General features: G+C 37.6%; 1 protein-coding gene across 50 annotated transcripts in view; it reads right to left on the bottom strand.

Annotated features, from left to right (window-relative positions):
• The window catches only part of SOX6 (SRY-box transcription factor 6), a 647,472-nt gene that overhangs the window by 130,374 nt on the left and 495,863 nt on the right, over window positions 1-21,235 (bottom strand). For 27 of the 50 annotated variants that reach the window (XM_070072957.2, XM_070073046.2, XM_070073084.2 and 24 more), the window contains one exon: window positions 7,157-7,277. In XM_070072957.2, the coding sequence (XP_069929058.1) occupies window positions 7,157-7,277 (121 nt within the window). Of the gene's footprint in view, window positions 1-7,156; window positions 7,281-21,235 lie in introns of all 50 variants that reach the window. The other 23 variants (XM_051833972.3, XM_089328236.1, XM_070073077.2 and 20 more) reach the window with 1 other exon arrangement.

Below are 21,235 nucleotides of genomic sequence, written 5' to 3'. Positions count from 1 at the left end.
TCTATTTACAACCATATTTGAAACAATTAAATACTTAGCACTAAATTTAACCAAGAGACTGAAGAACTTATATCTTTGAAACTTAAAAAACATTGCTGAAAGAAGACATACACAATTGAAGGGAATTTGTGTTCATGGATAGCAAGACTTAACATTGTTAGGATGTAAGTACTACTCAAAGTGATCTACAGATTCAATGCAACTCTTATCAAAATTACGACATTGTGGAGTAGCAGGTAAAGCCTCTGCCTGTGATGCCAGCATCCCATATGGGCACCAATTTGAGTCCCTGCTGCTCCACTTCAGATCTAGCTCCATATTAATGTGCCTGGGAAAGCAGCAGAAAATGGCCCAAGTGCTTGGGCCCCTACATCTATGTGGGAAACCCAAAAGAAGCTCCTAGCTTTGGTCTGGCCCAGCCCTGACTGTCATTTGGTGAGTGAACCAGTAGACAGAAGATTCTCTCTCTCTCTCTCTTTCACACTCTCACTCTCACTCTCACTCTGACTTTCAAATAAATAAAATAAATCTTAAAAAAACCTTTTTCACAGAATTGCAAAAGCCATTTCTCGAATTTATATGGAATTACAAGGGGCCCCAATAGCTAAAACTCTCTTGAAAATGAAGAAGTTGGAAAACTCACACTTCTCCACTTCAAAATCTACATAAAGGTACAGTAATTAAAACTGTATAGTATTGGCATAAAGAAAGAACTATGGACAACTGAAACAGAATTGGAAGCCTAGAAATAAACCATTATACATAAGGTCAAATATTTTTGACAAGGGTACCAAACCTTTCATTGGAAAAAAGGCTATCTTCAACAAATGATGCTGAGGAAACTGATATCCACATACAAAGATGATCCAGTTTTTATATTTTATTCATGGTTGTACCTTACATCATATGCAAAAGTTAATTAAAATGAATCAAAGATATAAAATTAGGTGCTAACACTATAAAAATATTAGAATAAAACATAGGGACATAGGGGTAAATCTCTATGACTTGGATGTAGCAATGATTTCATTGTTATGAAACCAAAAGCACAGGCCACAAAAGAAAAAATAGAGAAATCAGATTTCATCAAAATTAAGAACTTTTCTGCATCAAAGCATATTATCCAAAAAGAGCTAAAAGACAACCTAAAGCATGAGAGAAAACACCTGAAATCATATACCCAGTAAGTTACTAATATTTGTAATTTCTTAAGAACCGACAACAACTCAACTATAAAATGGGCAAAATACCTAAATAGACAGTTCTTAAAAGAAGACATAAAAATGTTCAGTAACCACCTGAAAAGATGGTCAACATCATAAATCACTAAGGAAGTGCAAATCAAAATTGCAATGAGATACTTCATACCTACAAGAATGAGTATAATAAAAACTTTTCTTTATTGGAAAATAAGTGTTGGTGAGGATGTTAAGTAATTAGAGCCCTTTTATATCACTGGTGGGTACATAAAATGACTATCTGCTATAGAAAATGGCTTAGTGTTTTCACAAAAGAGCCAACACTAAACTCATAATACAACTCATCAAGCATTCCTCAGTATACATCCAAAAGAACTGAAGGCAGAGAATCAAACAGATATTTGTACATAAATATTCATAGAAATATTATTCATAATAGCCAAACATAGAAACAACAACCCCCTGTCTACCACCAGACAAATGGATAGGCAAATGTGACACATACAAACAATGGAATATTATTCAGCCATTGAAAGGAATTAAATATTGATCTATGCTACCACATGGATGAATCTTGAAAACATCATGCTTGCTGAAATAAGTCAGACACAGAAGATAAATATTGTATGATTACTTTTACATGGACTACCTAGATAATGAAATTCATAGAAAAAGACAGTAAAATAGAGGTTACTAGAGTCTAGGGATAGGGTTATAGGGAGAGTTGTCATTTAATGTACTACATATTTCTCTAAAACAAAAGTAGAGGATTTTGAACGTTTTCTTTACAAAGAAATGTTAAGGGCCAGCGCCGCGGCTCAATAGGCTAATCCTCCACCTAGCGGCACCGGCACACCGGTTCTAGTCCCAGTCGGGGCACCGGATTCTTTCCCGGTTACCCCTCTTCCAGGCCAGCTCTCTGCTGTGGTCCAGGAAGGCAGTGGAGGATGGCCCAAGTGCTTGGGCCCTGCACCCCATGGGAGACCAGGAGAAGCACCTGACTCCTGCCATCGGATCAGCGCGGTGTGCCGGCCGCAGAGCGCCAGCCATGGCAGCCATTGGAGGGTGAACCAAAGGCAAAAGGAAGACCTTTCTCTCTGTCTCTCTCTCTCACTGTCCACTCTGCCTGTCAAACAAACAAACAAACAAAACAACAACAACAACAGAAAAAAAAAAAAAAACAACAAAGAAATGTTAAGGGGCAGGCATTTGGCCAGTGGTTAAAACATTGCTTGGGACACACATGTCCTGTATCACAGAACTTCAGTTTGAGTTCTGGTTCTGCTTCTGATTCCAGCTTTCTGCTAAGGCACACAGTGGAAGGCAGCAGGTGATGGTTCAAGTAATTGAGTCCCTGCCACCTGTGTGGGAGACCTGACAGCAGTTCCTGACTCCTGACTCCTGGCTCCTGGCTTCCATGTGGTGCAGCCCAACTGTTACGCGCATTTGGGGAGTAAACCATCAGATGGGAGATCTGTTTTTCTGCCTTTCAGATAAATACAAATGATTTTTAAATAAATATATATGCCTAACCTGTTTGGCTATTATACAATTGTACACATGTATTGAAACATCACATGGATGGGGCCAGCGCTGTGGCACAGTGGGTTAACACCCTGGCCTGAAGTGCCGGCATCCCATATGGGCGCTGGTTTTAGTCCCGGCTGCTCCACTTCTGATCCAGCTCTCTGCTATAGCCTGGGAAAGCAGTAGAACATGGCCCAAGTCCTTGGGCCCCTGAACCCATGTGGGAGACCAAGAGGAAGCTCCTGGCTCCTGGCAAGAAACATTACATGGTAACCCATAAATATATACAGTATTTATGTCAATTGAGCAAATGTTTTTAATTAAAAAGTAAAAATTAAAGTTTTGGTTATAAATCATGGTGATAGTTATACAAAATTATAAATGTTTATTAAACTCACTGAGTTGTACCTTACAAATCGCTAAAGTGATAAATATTATGTTGTTTACATTTTACTACAATAAAAATATTATATACATTTATAAAATAGCTTCTGGTCATTGAGTAGAGGGGCATTATGACTCAGCTCAACTTTTAGATCATATTTCTAACAGATAAGAATATAGTTTAAAGGGTCAGTTAAAAGTATTCAGTTTCATTGTCAAACTTTACCCAATTCTAGCGCTGCATAATTTTCAAAGAATGCTCATTATTTTAATAAATTTGTCACATCCACATTGAGTAGAGACCAAATCATGACACTTTTTTTAGGTTGTAAAAAAGTATGATTCAGTAAAGCTAAACGGCATGTTCAAGTAAGAATGAAGTAAATGATCCATGTGAACAGTTAACACAGTGATTTGACACAGTGATCATATAGTAAATGATGATATATTATAACACGTGAGTAGATGGAGGATTTGGGGCAGGCAGACATCCTACACCCAGGATCTCCTAGCAAATTTGCTGATGTTAGTAGCAATTTTTTTTTTATTTGAAAGGTGGAACAATGGAGATTGGTGGGATGGGGGAGACCCACCCACTGATTCACTGGGCTGCAACACTCAGGCCTGGGCCAGACCAAAGCCAGGAGCCAGGAACTCCATCCTGGTCTTCCTCCTGGGTGGCAGGAGCAGAAGCACTTGAGCCATTATCTGATGCTTTCCCAGGAACTTTAGCAGGAAGCTGGATGGGAAGCAGAGCAGCAGTGCCTGGAACCCAGTGCTCTGGTGTGGGATGCCAGTCACAAGGTGTTGCTTAGTCCACTGTGTTACAACACTGGCCCCTGCAGCAATCATTTTAAAATCCCAGCTACACGAAGCAATGGGTCAGCCATATCATTCCTGGGGCACGAAAGAAGCTCTTTATTGTTTTTGTTTTCCAGGCAAGTGAGTCTTCATCTGAAAAACACTGGGAACTGCAAAAGAGGCTTTCTATTTTGATTTTCTCAAACAGCAGTGCTCACATGTATTTATCTTATCCTTGATTGCCACAGCTCTCAGTATCACAACGTGAAATAGCAAAGCAACCAAAAGCCTGTGGGTTTTGTTCTGATGATGAGTTCATTTCTAGAAAACGTCTCTTATTATAAAACCAGCATCAGAGTAAAATCGTTTAGAGATCAAAACTCATTAAAGCTATTGATCAATTTGAAAGCTGCTCCCCTAAAGTTGTGCAATGCTGTGCATGTGGGCAACACATTCCTTAGCAATACACAGGGGTGGGTGAACAGTCCGGGTGGTCACTGCACACTGGGACCCTGAAATACACAGACCTACAGGCCAAATCACCTGGAGGGGGTGAGGGCCCATCGTCCCCTGTGTGTTTGTTTATATTTTCCCAACATTGCTGCAGAACATTACCCCCATGTGGTCCCTGCTCTCCAGAAATCAAGACAACTATTCAATCAGCTGGAGAGATAAACACTATGGAATTATTTCAGATTACAGGAGGGTGGGTAGGGAGCAAAGAGAAATTTATTTTTTATAATCTATTAAGACCAAGGTAGCACGTTTTCATCCTATTGTTTAGGCACCAGAAAAAAAATTATGCCACCATTTCAAGGCTTTTATGTGCAACAAAATTACTCCCTTCTATAAATGTAATCACTGCCTTACATACATTTCAAGTGAAGTCATCATAGGTCCAGTTTAAGGCAAAAAAGTGTTTCTTGTCCAGACTCCAGCCCAACAGTAGTCTACTGTGCCAGTTCACGTGAATGACAAAAACACCGCATAGATTGTCTCCCGACTATGTGATTTCTCTACTAATAGTGTAAAAAACAATTTTAATCCACTTTAAATAATTTTTGTAAACAAGGAATCCTAGATTAGCCAAAATATCAGAGGAGTTAGAGTTCTAGCTACTTAAATTTTTGACATAACCAAGGCGGTCACTAGAAAAACACCTTTTTGCCAGCCTTGCTTCGATTACAGATATTCCTACTTACCCAAACCTATTGTCCTATCTTCCTCATCAGGTTTTCACCAGCATAATCAAACTACAGCTTTGCTGCCAAAGGACACGACTCTAACTGCACTCTGACGCCGGGAACGAACACCTGCACAACAGCATCCCAATGTCTGTGTTCTCGGCCACAGGCTACAGTCTCACTGAAGTTCTTTGAAGAGGCTTGCTAACAAGTGATCTAATTTCACTGAATATATAACAATACCTTGCCCCTCACCAAAAGAGAGAAAGAGAGAGAGAGAGAGAGAGAGAGAAAGGAAGGAAGGAAGGAAGGAAGGTAGGAAGGAAGAAAAGCTGTCCTTTCAACATAATTAGGTAAGGAACAGAGTTTCAAGATGTCTATGTGTAAGGCATAAAATAAGGCCCATCTCTGATTTTAAAATGTGAAGGTTTTACTTTAAAACATACATCTGACATCAAATAGAGTTCCCCATATTGTTTACTATAAAAGTTTCTGGCACTGGTGCAGGAGTGGCACCTAGATTCAGGATAAAGCAATCAGTTTAGCTCCCTTCCATGCTGCACAGGAAGTTGAGATAAAGAAATAGTTCAGATCAACTTACAGACATCACAGAAGAACTAAGCCATCACGCTGACAAAAACATACTCTGACAAAATACTCATACACTCCTGCGCTAACCTCAGTAGATGCCAATTTCATAGGGAATGTAAGTTGCTCAAGAAGTTCTTCTAAAAGGAAAAAGAACAACACGGTGTTCTTTGACTCAGGTATCCAAAAACCTCTTGGTAACACAGACACTAGGCTGGACTCATGTGGATCTGGAGAATTTTCAGGCAGTCCTTAAGTTAGCCAACCCCTTAACATCTCTACTCCTTAAACCGCTCGAGTTCTACACAAACACCTTACCTTTTCTTACAAGGAGGGGATTTGTCTACCAAATGTAAAAGAGCAGTCAATGGCAGCAAGCAATTAAAACAGATATTGGAGCTCACCAGGTTTGTTTTGTGCTCTCTCTAAGCTTCCTTACCCGGAATTTCAGGAAAGTGATTTACATGTTATTATTGCTTTAAGCATATTAAAATGCCATTGTCTGCTTGATAAACCACATACATAAAGAAAATGCTGCACTAAGATTTGTTGCACTCAGATTTGGGGGTTAATATAATCAGGTTAATATGTTAAAAAGAACTTGACATAGAAATTATTAATGAGTAGAACAAGGTCACTACTTCTGAGCTGAGGTCACTTACAAAGAATGCACAACTGAAATTAAGGTTGACTTTTATTTACTTGACTATCTTCTTGCATTGGATTCCTTTGGCAACATATCTTTAAACATTTAAAGCCCTGTTTACAAGGAGGCTCTGAAAGAAGCTTCAAACCATTATGCCCTTAATTGAATTCCCCAGGAGTCCAGTAAACTCAGAGGAATAAAGAAAAATCATAACATTTGCTAAATCATCTCAAAACATATTTCACTGCAAGGTTACGTGACCTGTTTTTTGAGGTTTGAATATACATGGGAAAATGTTACTGAATGCTTCATTATTTAAACTAAAACTGAAATGGATTTTACCTATTAGTGGCAAGCTAATTGAATCAGACCAGTTTTATGGCAGTAAGATAATTAAATCAGAGTAGTTTTAACTTTTCTTCTGAAAGAAACCTGACAACAATCAAGAACAGCAAATATACTGTATGTTATCACTTTCCCAGAGTATAAAAGCTCTTAGGAGGAGGCAAGATTTTAACCAGAGACAACTAGTCACAAGAAAGTAGCAAGAGAGAGGAGACAAAAATTCCATAGTCCCCCAGAAACGCAGCCTTGTGTCTGTGAACTCAGAACAAACCCAAGTGGAAGAAGAGAGAGTCAAAGTTTTCAACATCTAATTAGTTTATTGCAATGCCCCCTCTTCCTAATTCTAATTTTACTTTGATATAAACTTTTATGATATTTTTATTCACAGTTCTCGTGTATGTTCCTATGCTTGCTGTGACTACTAAAGAGAAAAATGTGGATCTGAGCATTTCCAAAAGAATGTTAAATCTCTCTCTACTTACCTGGTTTGTATGTTATTCCAGGGGGAAAGAGGAATCCCTGTTGGGCAGCAGCAGCTGCTGCCAGGGTCCGCTGGTCATGTGGAAAAATTGGGATCATGAGCGGAGGCATGTGACCCTGAACCTGCTAAACAGAAGAGAGCCTATGATCAGACAGAGAGCAGATGTATGCCAAGAAGTATTTGTTTTTCTGTCCTTGTGGTGTGCTGGTACCCACACAGCAACCCACCTCTACTTTCATTCCAAATGGGCAATCTGGAAAAAGTCAGGCAAAAGTCCACCAAATCCCCTTCCCTAGATGATATCAGCGCACGCAGGAGGCAGCTTCATTGTGAATTTGCCCCATTCCTGCTTCCACCAATTTGTGGTTAATAGTTGCCTTTTCTCTTTACCTTCTTCTTTTTCTTTCTTTCTTTCTTTTGAGCAGAGAACCAATTGAGATGAATTTGTGAAAACCTTGCAAAGTTTTGCCCTTTCACCTGCTTTGCATTTTATGTTTTATTTTGAAAATAGTATTTTGTTTCCCTGGTCAGAAAATAATGTCTAATTGTTATATATTCCCAAAGCTGTATCTCCCCAGTTTAGGTAGCTTATTTCAAAGCTTCACTGCATTACGTTAAACATATAGCTCTTCAGATTTAAGGCTACTACATCTTGGCTCCCAATTAAACTAATATTCTTTGCCATACACACCTTGATGTAACATATAAATTGCTTGTCTGGCTAAGCAGTTTTACAGCTTTATGCACTACCATGTAGCTCAGTAATTATGGAGTTGTGTTCAGAGAACATTTCATAATAAATCCTACTATATCAAATTTCATTTGACCTCAATAAATGTATCAAAGAGCACAAAAATGCAAACTAGAAAATCTTCACTCTATATCAGTATTTGTATTCCACATAAAGAAAATAAGAGCTATGACAGAATCATGCTTGTGAAAATTACATTTTAATTTCCTAGCTCCCTTCTTTGCTCAATGCATGCTGCCCTGATTCTAGCGTAGCACAACCAGAAGGTTTGTCCTGGCTTTTAAGGCACTGTTTATAGATTAAAATAAGAAAAAAATCCATACCTTAAAGATCAAAACTAGGATTCACCAAAAGAAATTATCTAATTTCACACTGGGTCTTTGACCTTTTTGACAGTATAAAAGGCCAGCATTATATCTTATTTAAGATACAAATCTTTACCAGTAATTCTACCAACCCTCAACCCACCCCCTGTTCAAATTCCTAAATCTTCTCGTTAGGCAAAATTCCATATACACTGGCTGATGACCTGTTTAAATAGCACCTACTCGCTTTGTACTGTCCATATTCCCTCCACTACCAGGGACACAGAGCAAAAATGCTTCATGTGGGTCTAAGAGGTTTCATTTACCAACAGTTTTTCTCTAGGGAAAGCCCTAAGATGTGGGTTAATAAAGGGCAAGCAAAAAATAAACACTTTACAGTATTTTTCTGAATTCATTTCTCAGGAAAATCAACTTATAATAAAAAGGTCTTTGTGCAATTACTACCTTGCCAGTGGGGCGTGAAAGAAACTAGCTTTGAGCAGCTATTTCTTCCATTTCAGCTGAGGTAAGCCTGAGTTTTGAACATTAGACTACAAACTTAGCCTGCTTAAATTGGAGCTGATCCCCTAGTGCCCAGGTCTTGCCTTTAACCCTGAAGAAAACTAGGTTTGCTGTTCAGCTCCAGCTCCATGTGACCTGATGCAAACCTGAGTTGTTGAAGATGTGGGCACTGTTCTGTGCTGGAAAATAAAATCCAGTATGCTTTGTGGTGTCCACTATTCAGAGCAAGAGTACACCAAGGACTATAATCTCATTGTCTGCCAGTACTATGGCCTTAGCATGTATCTAGCACATAGCACAGAAACACAGAAACCCCACAGAGGGTAAGGAAGTGAGGAGTATCCGGGTATCATATTTATTTACTCTTTCCTGCATTCATTCAACATTTATTAAGCTGCTATTATCTGTAAGAGATCTTGAGAAGTAACTGAAAAAATTGCAAGTATTTAGCTTTGAAGACAGAGTATATAAAGTTATCTTCAAGTATGTGAGAGAATAACATCTAGAAGAAGGATTAGATTAAGACAAAGGGCAGAACAAGGCTCAAAAGGAAGAGATTTTATAGAAGTGTAATGCAAAGAAGAACTGTCTAATAAATGATTCAACAATCACTCTGAATGCTTTTCTGATAAGTAGTCAAATGAAGGTTGCATTACACCCCCAATATATTAGAGATGTTTTTAAGTACATACATAACTAGAAACCTGATGAAGTAATCACCAAGTGAGCCTTTCCAACTTTGTAATACTGCAGTTGTTTAAAAGTCAACGTTAAGAAGGTTGCATGATTACAGTCATTCCTTTACTCAGTCATGTTATTGAGTCAGTTATTGAGAATTTATGACATGCTTACAAAGGCTTCATTGCCAAACAAATGTGAGTCCAAATCTATACACTACCATTTACTTTGCTGTGTTATTTTGAACAGTTATTTCACCTTTCTGAGTCTATTCATATTTCCTGATGTAAAAAATGAAGCTAATTACACTATCTTGCTTGGTGATTATGAGAATTAAATAGATAATAAAAATAAACAATTGTGGGACAATGCCTGATGTAATAGTTAACTGTAATGTCATAGTAAATGTCAGATCCTTGCTCTTTTCTTGTGCAGTTTGTAATTCGGTACTAGAAAATTATTAAATTATGCAAAAACAAGAAACAGTGGCTCTTACCCATAACTCTACTTCAAGAACGAACATAGGGACCAAGTAAATGATTCAGTTTCAGGAAGAGGCTTGTCATATTCTTACCAGACAGCATGCCTCACAGAGTTATTATCCCACCCCAAGTATCTAGAAAACCATGAAAAAGAAGTGGAATGATAAGGATCATTAGAAGCCTTAAATGGGGATCTTTAGTGTTATTCATTAGATAGAATCTCATGTTGTAAACATAATTTGATTTCTACTTTGGTTGCCCAGGCTCTGAAGATCATGAGACTGCATGTGGAAGTAAATGGCAAGTAGGGACCAGATGATAATTCTTGAATCTTGGTGTCTAGGGGTATTTCTCTGCAACTGTCAACATTCATGTGATAACTAGGGACAGTGTCTAGGATCACTTTCAATGCCAAAGAAATCTAGGTTTTTACTGTTAACATAAGCTGTAGGAATTCAGTGAAGTTCCTTTCTACTCAGCATAGTCTACAAGACAGGATCCATCAGAAAATCTGAATGCTAACTAGTAGAAAAGGCTATCTCAATAAGTTGAGAGACAAAGTAAATAAGGAGAGGGACAGAAGACATTATGAAAGCAACAACACTAGAATCATAGAGTTGGAATAGAGCTTAGAGTTAATCTAATCTAGTAACTTCAAATTTGGTACCTGACAAAGAACATCAGCAATGTCTGTGAGCTTTTTTTTTAGAAAGCAAATTCTTGGGTTATACCCCATATCTCTGGAATCATAAACTTGTGATTGGATCCAACAATCTAAATGTTTTCCTAAAACTTAATAAAGTGGTGATTTTTTTTATTTGACAGATAGAGTTAGACAGAGAGAGAGACAGAGAGAAAGGTCTTCCTTCCGTTGGATCACCCCCCAAATGGCCACTATGGCTGGCACTGCTCCAATCCAAAGCCAGGAGCCAGGTGCTTCCTCTTGGTCTCCCATGTGGGTGCAGGAGCCCAAAACTTGGGCCATCCTCCACTGCCCTCCCGGGCCACAGCAGAGAGCTGGACTGGAAGAGGAGCAACTGGGACTGGAACCCAGCGCCCATATGGGATGCCGGCACCGCAGGCATAGGATTAACCAAGTGAGCCATGGCGCCGGCCCCTAAAGTGGTGATTTTCAAACTTTAGTGTACATCAGAATCAACTAGAGGGTTTGTTAGTATACTGAGTCTCTGAATTTGTAAGTCTGAGGAGGAGCCTGAGAGTGTACATTTCTAGCAAGTTCCCAAATGCAGCTGGTGCTGCTGGTCCAGGGATCATTCTTTGAGAACCACTAATGTAGTCCAGTCCTCACGGTTTACGCACCAGGAAACAGATGGCTAGACAAGGTTATACTGCCTAGACAGGGCTGGTCCTAGAGTCCAGAGCTGATAATTACTCTGTCTGCAGCTCTGTTACATCACATGAAAGTCAATGATAGAACAGAAAGAAGTCACTTGTAGAGTTTTAGCAGAGAAAACCTGGAGTTCTCCAGGTGAAAATAATTTTGTGTTTCAGAGGTATTTTGTTGGATGTGGTTCTGGAGTTTGGATGCTATAAATGCTGTTCAATTTTAAATAAAGTCCATCCTTCTTCTTTCTTATTTTTACCTAGAATGTACTTGAACTCAATGTATACCTTCAATAATTCAAATATTTATAATGGATTCATCAATAATGATCATTCTCAATAATGATCATTCAGTTCCAAGTGACAAAATAAAAATAGCCCTTAACTTATTCTAAGTAAAACAATGTGGTGACAATTCAAAGTGCCCTTTATGAAAGACAACCCAGGACAGAATAGCTAGAGAGAATCCACACTGAGGAGAATGGTGAAAAGATCCTCTTTTGGCTCTCATTATGGAAGCAATGATGATGGCTATAGAAGCTAATATTTTTCAGTGTGTCCCACATGTTAAGCTCTAGAAAAATTATTCACAAACCCTATCTCACTAACTCCTGAAACCCCAATGAGGTAATTACTGTTATTATCTTTATCCAGCTAATGTGATAAAGTCATAAAAGATTAGGTATTTTGTCAGGTAAAAAGTGGTAGAAGCAGGATGCAAGTCTAGGTCACAGTCAGTTTGTACTTTGCTAGGGTCCAAGTTTGTACGTTTATGAATCTATCATATCAATCATAAAGTCATCTTTTGTTATACAGATAATAAATAGATAAAGGATAAAATCCTTTGAGATAACAATTACCTGACTGCCAGTTTTAGAAATATAATCATATATTTACACTCAGTTGTAATAAACAATCACATGTACCCTTTCCTCAGTTTCCCCCAATGGTAATATCCTGCAAAACTTCAGTGCAATATCACAACCAAAGAACTACTGACATTGACACAATCCAACAATACTATTCAGATGCCCCTCTGGTGTTAAAGGATTTATGTCTTAAAAATTAGCAAGAATAATGAGGGTCTGTGAATATTTCCAACTAATGTAAGTGGGGTATATGAATTAAAGCAACAATTTACCCCTCTTGTAGGTTTTCGTTTATTGTATTTTTAGAAGATTATTAATTGAATTTGAGAAATAAATGGAAACCAAGAGTAAGGCAATGGGCAAAAACAACAAAACAGAGTTTCGTGGTCACACAAAAATTACCTAAGCACCCAAAATATGTCCCTCTTACAGAAGTTGTGAATTAATACCACTGCATTGAATGCCAATGTTTGAGGGTGGATAAATAATTTTTAGGATACAGGAAAGTCCCACATTGACAAGAAGAATGTAATCTTGCCTGTCTTCTTCCTTCCCATTATTCTATTTTCCTATTTGGTGATGTGCCAGGAAAGACAGTCACATTGGAAACAGCAATCCCCAAAAATATTTTACTAAAGAATAAAAAATAATAGAATTCCCTTCACTCCATCAAAGACTGACCAGTCTCCACATGTCTTTTCCACAAAGTTATCAAATTTCAAATTGCATCTTTTTTCCATGAAAGTATAACTTTCTCTAAGAACAAATCCAGAGATTATTTAATCATCCTACAGATAAAGAGGTAAAACTGTTTTTGTTAGCACAAAGACTAAAACTTGATGTGGCCAAAACGTATCTCTGAGCATGAAAATTGCATTATTTTTATTGCCTTGGAAGTAACAATAACAGGCTAGGTTTGCAACTTAAATGAGGAATGAGAAATCAGGAACCCCATTGTCAGTGCAGCTTAGTGTCATCATGAAAGGAATAAACCATCTACCCAAAAGCACAACTGTCCATTAATTCTAAACTGCCACAATCTCTGACCAAAGTGCTTCCCTTTTGGAGAGGGTGGAGAGTACATTCTTGATCAAGCAGGCTGCACGCCCAGAAATTTTAATTGCTAGGGTGTTCCTCACGTCTTTCAGAGAATCAAGACAGCAGCAGATGTGTGTGAAACACTTAGGTTCTGTCTCTTCCAATCCGTAAAACAGCATTGTTGCATCAACACTTATCCTCTTTGTTTTCTCTGTGCTAAGTTGTTGATGATGCCATTTTTTTTTTGCCATCTGCCCCAGAGCTTCATTAAAGATACATGAATGGGCTAACTGGCCTGATATCTTGTGAGGAACAGGTGCTATTGTTTGTCCCTGAAGACTTGCACTAAAGATAGGACTCGGAATACTTGAGACAGAGCATCTGCAGCAGTCAGTCAGAGAGCCACTTGGCAGGGACCTGGCTGCGTGCTGATGTGCAAACACACTGACACTCAGGGGGGCTCATTTTCTCTTCCATGAAGATTATTTAGCCTTTTTCAAGTTATGGGCAATAAGTATTTGTATTGAAACTAATGCACATATTAATGTCTATTACTGAGTTGAAGACTGAGCAAGTGAGGATTTTTTTAATGCTTCATTTCTAAAAAAAATCATTCTTCGTGTGATTTAATTGGAGACTGCTTCCAATGTGTGCACAACATGATAGAGGGTGGGGGGAAAGAGACAAAAAATACAGAATCAAGGAAGAGTGAGAGCTGAGAGGGAGGGAGAAAGGTGGAAGAGAGGGAGTGAACACACAAAATGAAGGGAGAGGGGTCAATTTCCTTAATGGCCATATTTATTGCAATAAAGGAGCTGCGTCCTTTGCAGAAAGTGTTACCACTGTAAAAGCCACAGAATCTATCTAGAGAAAAATAAATAAAGGTCTCTAAAACCTATATGAAAAGTCTTCAAGGTCAGGGTGGTGCCATCTTATAGCCAAAAAGTACACATTAAACCCTCAGTTAATTCTGGAGACTTAGGAGGGAAAGGTCCCATTTGAGAGGATAAATTCACACCTGAACAGAAATCCTTTTTTTTTTTTTTTTAACTTTTATTTAATGCATATAATTTTCCAAAGTACGACTTATGGATTACAATGGCTTCCCCCCCATACCGTCCCTCCCACCCACAACCCTCCCCTTTCCCACTCCCTCTCCCCTTCCATTCACATCATGATTCATTTTCGATTATCTTAATATACAGAAGATCAGCTTAGTATACATTAAGTATGGATTTCAACAGTTTGCTCCCACACAGAAACATAAAGTGAAAAATAATAGATGATTTTTTTAAATGATGATGAAATCAGAGCAGACCTATTGTCATGTTTAATCCCAGTGAGAGTCAAGTTGGGAATTGATAATTTCTTTTTTTTTTTAAATCCTTTTAATTTCAAATCTTTTTTGTTGCTGTTGTTATTAAAAAAGTCTGCTCTTACAAAGTATATGTGCTGGTCAACATATTGAACTTCTCTTGATTGACCATAGTCTAAAGTGCACAAAGGAGCAGTAAATTATATACTGCCTACCTACCTGGCCATTCACTAATTGCCTCAATTTATTAATCATGTCTCACCAAGTACCGAGTGTCCTGAATGGCCTACATATACAGGCCCCCTCGCTCTTACCATAGGTCTAAGATAGGTCTCAGGTACCAACAGGATAATATGGGAAACACTTTGTTATCATTCCTCTTGAATACAATGCAATGTCTTTCTAGATTTTTGTACCCAATACCTAGAATTGTTTTCAAAATTCTCACTACAGAGGCAAGAAAACCCCTCAAAAAGTGGACCAAATTCAAGATGTTATAGTTTAAAAGCAACCTTTTAAAAACTCAAGCTTTGGTCTTTCAAAGTCATATGCTTTAGTAGGGGTATTGGTGAAGAGCTAATTTAAATTTATATGTATACTTTACTGTATGTATATTTTAACCAAAAGTTAATTTGAAGAAGAAAAGAGAAACAGTTCCAATAATTTGCTTTCATGTATTAGACAACTAAATAATCCTGAAAACTATTTGAAATATCCACAGAAGAAATGGAGAAGACACCTCTTGTCACCAGCTTCCCCTGTCCCCACCCCTATTACCAAGAATAAAAATGCAAACAGAGCAATTCTATTTGCTAAGTTTGCCTTTAAGATAGCGATTTAAAATCCACTTCACAGCCTAGCACTTTCTAGCTCCCTTACTTGGTTACACAAGAGAGAAATGATCTTTTGAGAACAAGAGCACTCTTCTATCAGGTCAATGGTACATGTTTTAAAAACCTTCTGTAGGTATATTTCAGAAACAAACACGAATAGCCTTGAAACAGCCAATCTTGTCCTTTATGTTAACACCCTGTTTCAGATTCTCAGCATACTATGTATATGTGTGTACTTTACTCAATCTTTTTGAATAGAAAAATAGCTCACTAATCTGCCAGGATCATCAGCACCTCTAATTCATTTGTACATGTTCTGTTTAAACATTGAATTTTCAAAACACACACATGCATATTTAGTGCCCACATAATCTCAACTCGTATTATCGCTTGTCTCCTTATTTCATGAAATGAAGGGCCCAACATAAATACAATGATCTCAGACTCATGAAAAACATGTTTCTCCCTAAGAGCAGGCAGGCAGCAGTGCCTGTCTTCATTCAACTTTTCAGCAGTCATTCCTTGAGCACCATCTCTATCTGTCAGCTACTGTGCATGGTCCTGGAAATAAAAGGATGCCTTACCGATGTCCACATCTTATTTTATCTGGTAGTGGTGTCAGCTCTGTTTTCACTGACCGAAGAGAACAAATCATCTAGTTTGTCATCTTACTTTGGAATATGGTCAACACAGAAATAAATGATTTGCTTAAAAGAAAACTAAATTATGGCAAAAATCCTGCTAGGTCTCATTGCATGGTCTGCTTATAGTCCATACCCCAGAAAAATTTTGAGAGTATTTATGAGGACATGAGTCAGATTACTTTCTAAAAAGGATGATAAATGTTAATTAAATGTGCTTAAATTATCTTACTATGTTTTAAGAAACTCTCACCAGGAGGGAAATAGAATATCCTGGCCATAAAGAAATTAATAAAACATGTTATGCAAAAGTAAAATTTATGATTCATTTGGAATTAGATATCTACTACCTTTTCAATACATACAAATGCATAATCTTGTCAATTAAATATTATTGTTAAGGTCTAGTAGTATGTTAAAATCACTTTAAAGTGCAACTAAGGAAAATTCATGTGTGTTTATTACTCCTTAAGGATCTATTAGTGGGTATTTTATTCAGATTCGTGCTGTAAAATCTGCATAAACTCAGCATATTGTTATCCCCATGTGTGCATTTGTTTGGTTAAAGCAGAACAGCAAATCTCAATTTTTGCAACTTCTGGAAAAGTCAAGAGAACTAAAACAGTCTTAATTTTAATCAGATACAAACAGTTATCACTACAGAAGTGAAGAGTTGACTATTATGCAAATAGTCACAGTTAGTGGTCACCAGGCCATCACAGAAGACTGAGCTAGTCAATTACTTTAGATATTTCCAAAGACTAGTGAAGATGAATGTGTCTTATTCCATTCTGTCTTATTTCCAGAGAAGTATGAAACATATTAGAGACTAATGATTGTTGTTCTTAAATGGGAACCCCATTAAATACACCATGATCAAAGTGTTTTGCCAAGATGGAAATTAATTTTTTTCAAATTTTGTATAAATACCATATAAATATGGTAACATTTGTGAAGAATATGGCATTCCTTTCTTTGTAACAACCAAATCCAGATATAAACCTTTCATAAACTTTTGACCTGTAATGAAGGCAATCTGGCTTTTACCCCTGAAGTATTTTATACAAGCTTATTCTGTTAGCAATGACCAGAGTTCAATTATTAAATTCCTCATCCAGAAATGTAGGTTTACATCTTAAACTACAGGTCTTATTAAAATTATGCACAAGCAACTGAAAGGCAAAGACTTTGTTTTTCCCCAGGGCTCAGTAAAAGGTCTAACACTGAGTAGGGTCACAACAAGTACTTAGTATATAAATACATTAAGGATCTTTTGTTCCACATTATTTAGAAATTAAGCTACAACAATTCTGATGATTTTTTAATCTTCTGAATCAATTCAAAGTCCTTTCATCACTTACAATCCTCAAATGGAGGGAAAAAGAATATAAATCTGTTCCAAAAATATTTTATCCCAGTGAACTCCTCTTTTAGCTATGCAATGGTCTATCTTTTGAAGTTCACAAGCTGATAAGAAAATACAAAAATTGGCTGTATTCATTTATTTCAAGGTATTTTTAAATAAGTGAACACTTCTATTACATTTGTTGAAGTTCATCTATAGTTAATTTAAGCTTGTTTCATATTTTTCACAACATCAATTATAATTCTTCCTGACAGAAATGATAAGATGCTCTCACCAAGGAGCCAGGAATACAATTTCCCCAAAATCATCGAAAGATGTGTGTTAGATCACAGTGGGCTGGTTATGCAATAGAGAATGAATGACAGGAAAGTATTTAAGTGGGGTGGGGGAGCAGCATGGAGAGCAGAAACAGTTTCATCTTTAGCAAGAAGGCCTAAGAAATACCCTGGGAGAACTCCAAGCAAAGCATAAGTATGACATGTAAGTTTCTGACTGCTCTGCTCTGCCATAGCAAGGTGATCCTCCTTGGAAGTTCCATTGAAAGGTGGTATCTGTATAAATGATTGTAGGCAAAGAGATAAAGAGGTAAAGTAATGTGGTCTTTAAAAAAATGAATACTGAGTAAGACATAAACAGTGCCTATAACCATAAGTCCAATAGATTTCAGGGTTTCAGTCTTTATCACTCTATCTAGTTTTTCTTTTTAAAGCAAAAGCTAATGCCATGTACTGTAATGTCATTTTGATGCATAACCTGCAACCCCTGCTCTGCCTCTAGCATGAATATTATTCTCTTTCTCACTCTCTTTCTCTCTCTACTACCCCTGTTCCCTCAACTCAACAAATAAGTTGACAATGAAGATGACAATAAGAATAAGCTAACATGGTGATTTTTAAAAAGGAATTTTCTTTAGTTTTGTATTTTTATTTAGCACTCTCTTAATATTAAATAACCAGATACAATAAAAGTGTCCCTATTAAGGAAGATATGCTCCAAATTCGCCAGACATGGCTGTCATTGAAGTCCCTCCATGGATGCCTTGATGTGCCCCTCACGTCTTTTTCCATACTACTTTTTACTGTGCTCTTTCTCATCCTGCTTTCAATAGCTTCTGCATCTTTGAGCCATTTTTCTCATTTACCGTACATAAAGATCTCTCTTCTGTTTGCCTTCCCAAACCTAACCTACCCCTCAAGGTTCATCCCAAATTCAACTTTTCTGTAAAAATTTCCCAAGAATAGATTCCTTTCCCTCTGTCAAAATATGCACAAAACATTCTGTGTTGAAATTTTTAATGGTTTTCCCATTTGGATACATTAATTCATTCATTAAATACATGTTTATGTAAATATTTGACACTATTCTAGGCACTGGGAATACAGCAATAGACAATATTTGCTATCATAAATTCTTACTGAAGACAGGTGGCATACAAAAAAATTCATGGAAAATATATATTATGAAAAAAACCTATAAATGGATTTCAAAAAACTTTGTACCAAAATAAACACCTTTTAATTCCATTTCCACAAGCTTTTTGAAGCATCTGTGCTGTCAGCATATGTATGTGTGTATGCACATACACACAGGAAGAAAAATACATAAAGATAATAAATATCAAATGTGTTATGAGGAAAATAAAGTGAGATAAGAGAGTATGAGAAGAGGAAGACAGAAAAGCTAGAGGCAGTCAGTAGGAGCAATGAGGATTATTTTAGAAACAGGTGGTCAAGGACGCCTTCTCTGAGGAGACAGGCTAGCACAGGAGTGAATAACTGGAAGAAATAGTGCATGGGACTAGTGGAGGCAACAGTGAGTCAGGAAGAGGGTTTGCAGTGCAAAGGCTCCAAGGCAACCATGGCTTGGCTGTAGGGAGCTAGGAAGGCCAGCAGAAGGAGCAGAGTGGCAACAGAAGGAGCAGAGGATGGTTATAGATCAGATCATTTAGGGTATTGCAGAGTGCAGTAAAGAATGTGGGTTGTATTCAGAGAGTAGCAGAACGTCATTGGATGGTTTTATGATACGGTAGTGGCATGAAACCTGTTTTAGGTTTATAAAGATCATTCTAGTTGCTATGAAGAAAACTCACTATAACAGGGGAATAATGGAAGCCGAGGAACCAGATTAGAAGCTACCTCAATAGTCCCAAGTTGGGATACGGTGGCCTATTTCCATCGTACATATCCCCTGTGCTCAAGTAGAAGGAAACAACTTGCCAAGAGAATCTTGATATGCTGCTAGGAAAACGCCTTCAAATATGCCAGGCAAAGGGTAAATACCTGATTAATTGAACTTTAATATATACAACATGGCTCAAATACTTGTTGGGTAAACTTCTCTTGCCTTTTCTGTTTTGATAGTTGAGACTAATGTCATATTTGCCAAATAAAATTGTGATTTACAATACACAGTCAAATGCTGCAGTAATTTACCTGCCCTGATAATCAGAATTCAAAGTAGAAAATGAATATTGAATCTTATATATTATCATTAGCTAAGAAATTTTAAATTTCTTTTACCCTCTACTTCAATATTTTAATTTTTTAAATACCAATTTATCAAAAACACAATACTGTATTGCCCTTCATGAGTAAATAAAGACAAGCATTTTACATCTGAGGTTCAAAGGATGGCACAATGGAAACCCTTGACCAGCATCACTACAACCAATAAAACAAATGTAGAACTAGACAGGTTTGCTTAAGTTATAAAACAATAACAAAAGAGAACAAAACAAACACAATACACAACAGGAAAGAATATAAAATATGAAGGGAAAACTAAAAAAAAAAAAAGAAACAGGAAGGGATGGATGGCACAAGTAATCAAGAATATTATGGTCATTTTCTAATTAGCATTTGCCTCTTATCTCCATAATTTGGCCTCAATTTGCTATAGCAAATATATTGTGTGAAGTCCTGTGTTACTCTTACCTTATAAATATTTTTGTAAGGAACAAAATGATATGTAAAAGGGAATTCAGATTAAAAAGTTTAATTAAATTTTTAATTATAAAAAGTCGGCCGGCGCTGCGGCTCAATAGGCTAATCCTCCACCTAGCGGCGCCAGCACACTGGGTTCTAGTCCCATTCGGGGCGCCGGATTCTTTCCCGGTTGCCCCTCTTCCGGGCCAGCTCTCTGCTGTGGCCAGGGAGTGCAGTGGAGGATGGCCCAAGTCCTTGGGCCCTGCACCCCATGGGAGACCAGGAGAAGCACCTGGCTCCCAGCTTCGGATCAGCGTGGTGCGCCAGCCGCAGCGCGCTAGCCGTGGCGGCCATTGGAGGGTGAACCAACGGCAAAAAGGAAGACCTTTCTCTCTGTCTCTCTCACTATCCACTCTGCCTGTCAAAAAAAATATTTTTTTAATTATAAAAAGTCTAAATTAAGATATGCATGTTCATTTTTAAACTTAACTATGGGTTACTTTACATGGGAAGTTAAATGAAAATTTAAAATTGTTGGATTTAGTTTGCTAACCAAGATAATGTAAATACAAGTGTCAGTCTGTTAGTGCAACCCACCATTAGTTATTCCTGACTTCATGGATGAACCAAACATAGAGATACATATTTTCTCCACTCAAGTCTATACATGAGACAAAGAGAGAAAGGGAACCCTACCTTCCTGCTCATCCCACATAAAAAGGAGAGAGAGAGCTAGAGGGAGAAGGAGAAGGAGAGAGCCAGGGAGAAGGAGAGGGAGAGGGAGAGAAGGATGAAGGGCAGAAAGGGACCGAGGAGGTGGAAGGAAGGAAAGAAAGGAAAAGCAAAGCAAAGCAGTTAATCCAAGTGAAGTTATTTAACTCCTTTTTCCATTATTCTCTACCCTCCAATTCTCCAATAGCTATAGTGGCAATCGTATTTTTCCAATTGAAAATCAGGATACAGGAGAAAGAAAAAGTATAGATGTGTAAACGTGGATATCACAGAACAGATT

This window comes from Oryctolagus cuniculus, chromosome 1, assembly GCF_051225735.1.
Source record: "Oryctolagus cuniculus isolate XC-2025 breed Fujian yellow rabbit chromosome 1, ASM5122573v1, whole genome shotgun sequence".
NCBI classification, from domain to species: domain Eukaryota; kingdom Metazoa; phylum Chordata; class Mammalia; order Lagomorpha; family Leporidae; genus Oryctolagus; species Oryctolagus cuniculus.
The sequence above is the reverse complement of the archived record's forward strand: the minus strand, read 5'-3'. Positions and strand labels throughout refer to the sequence as shown.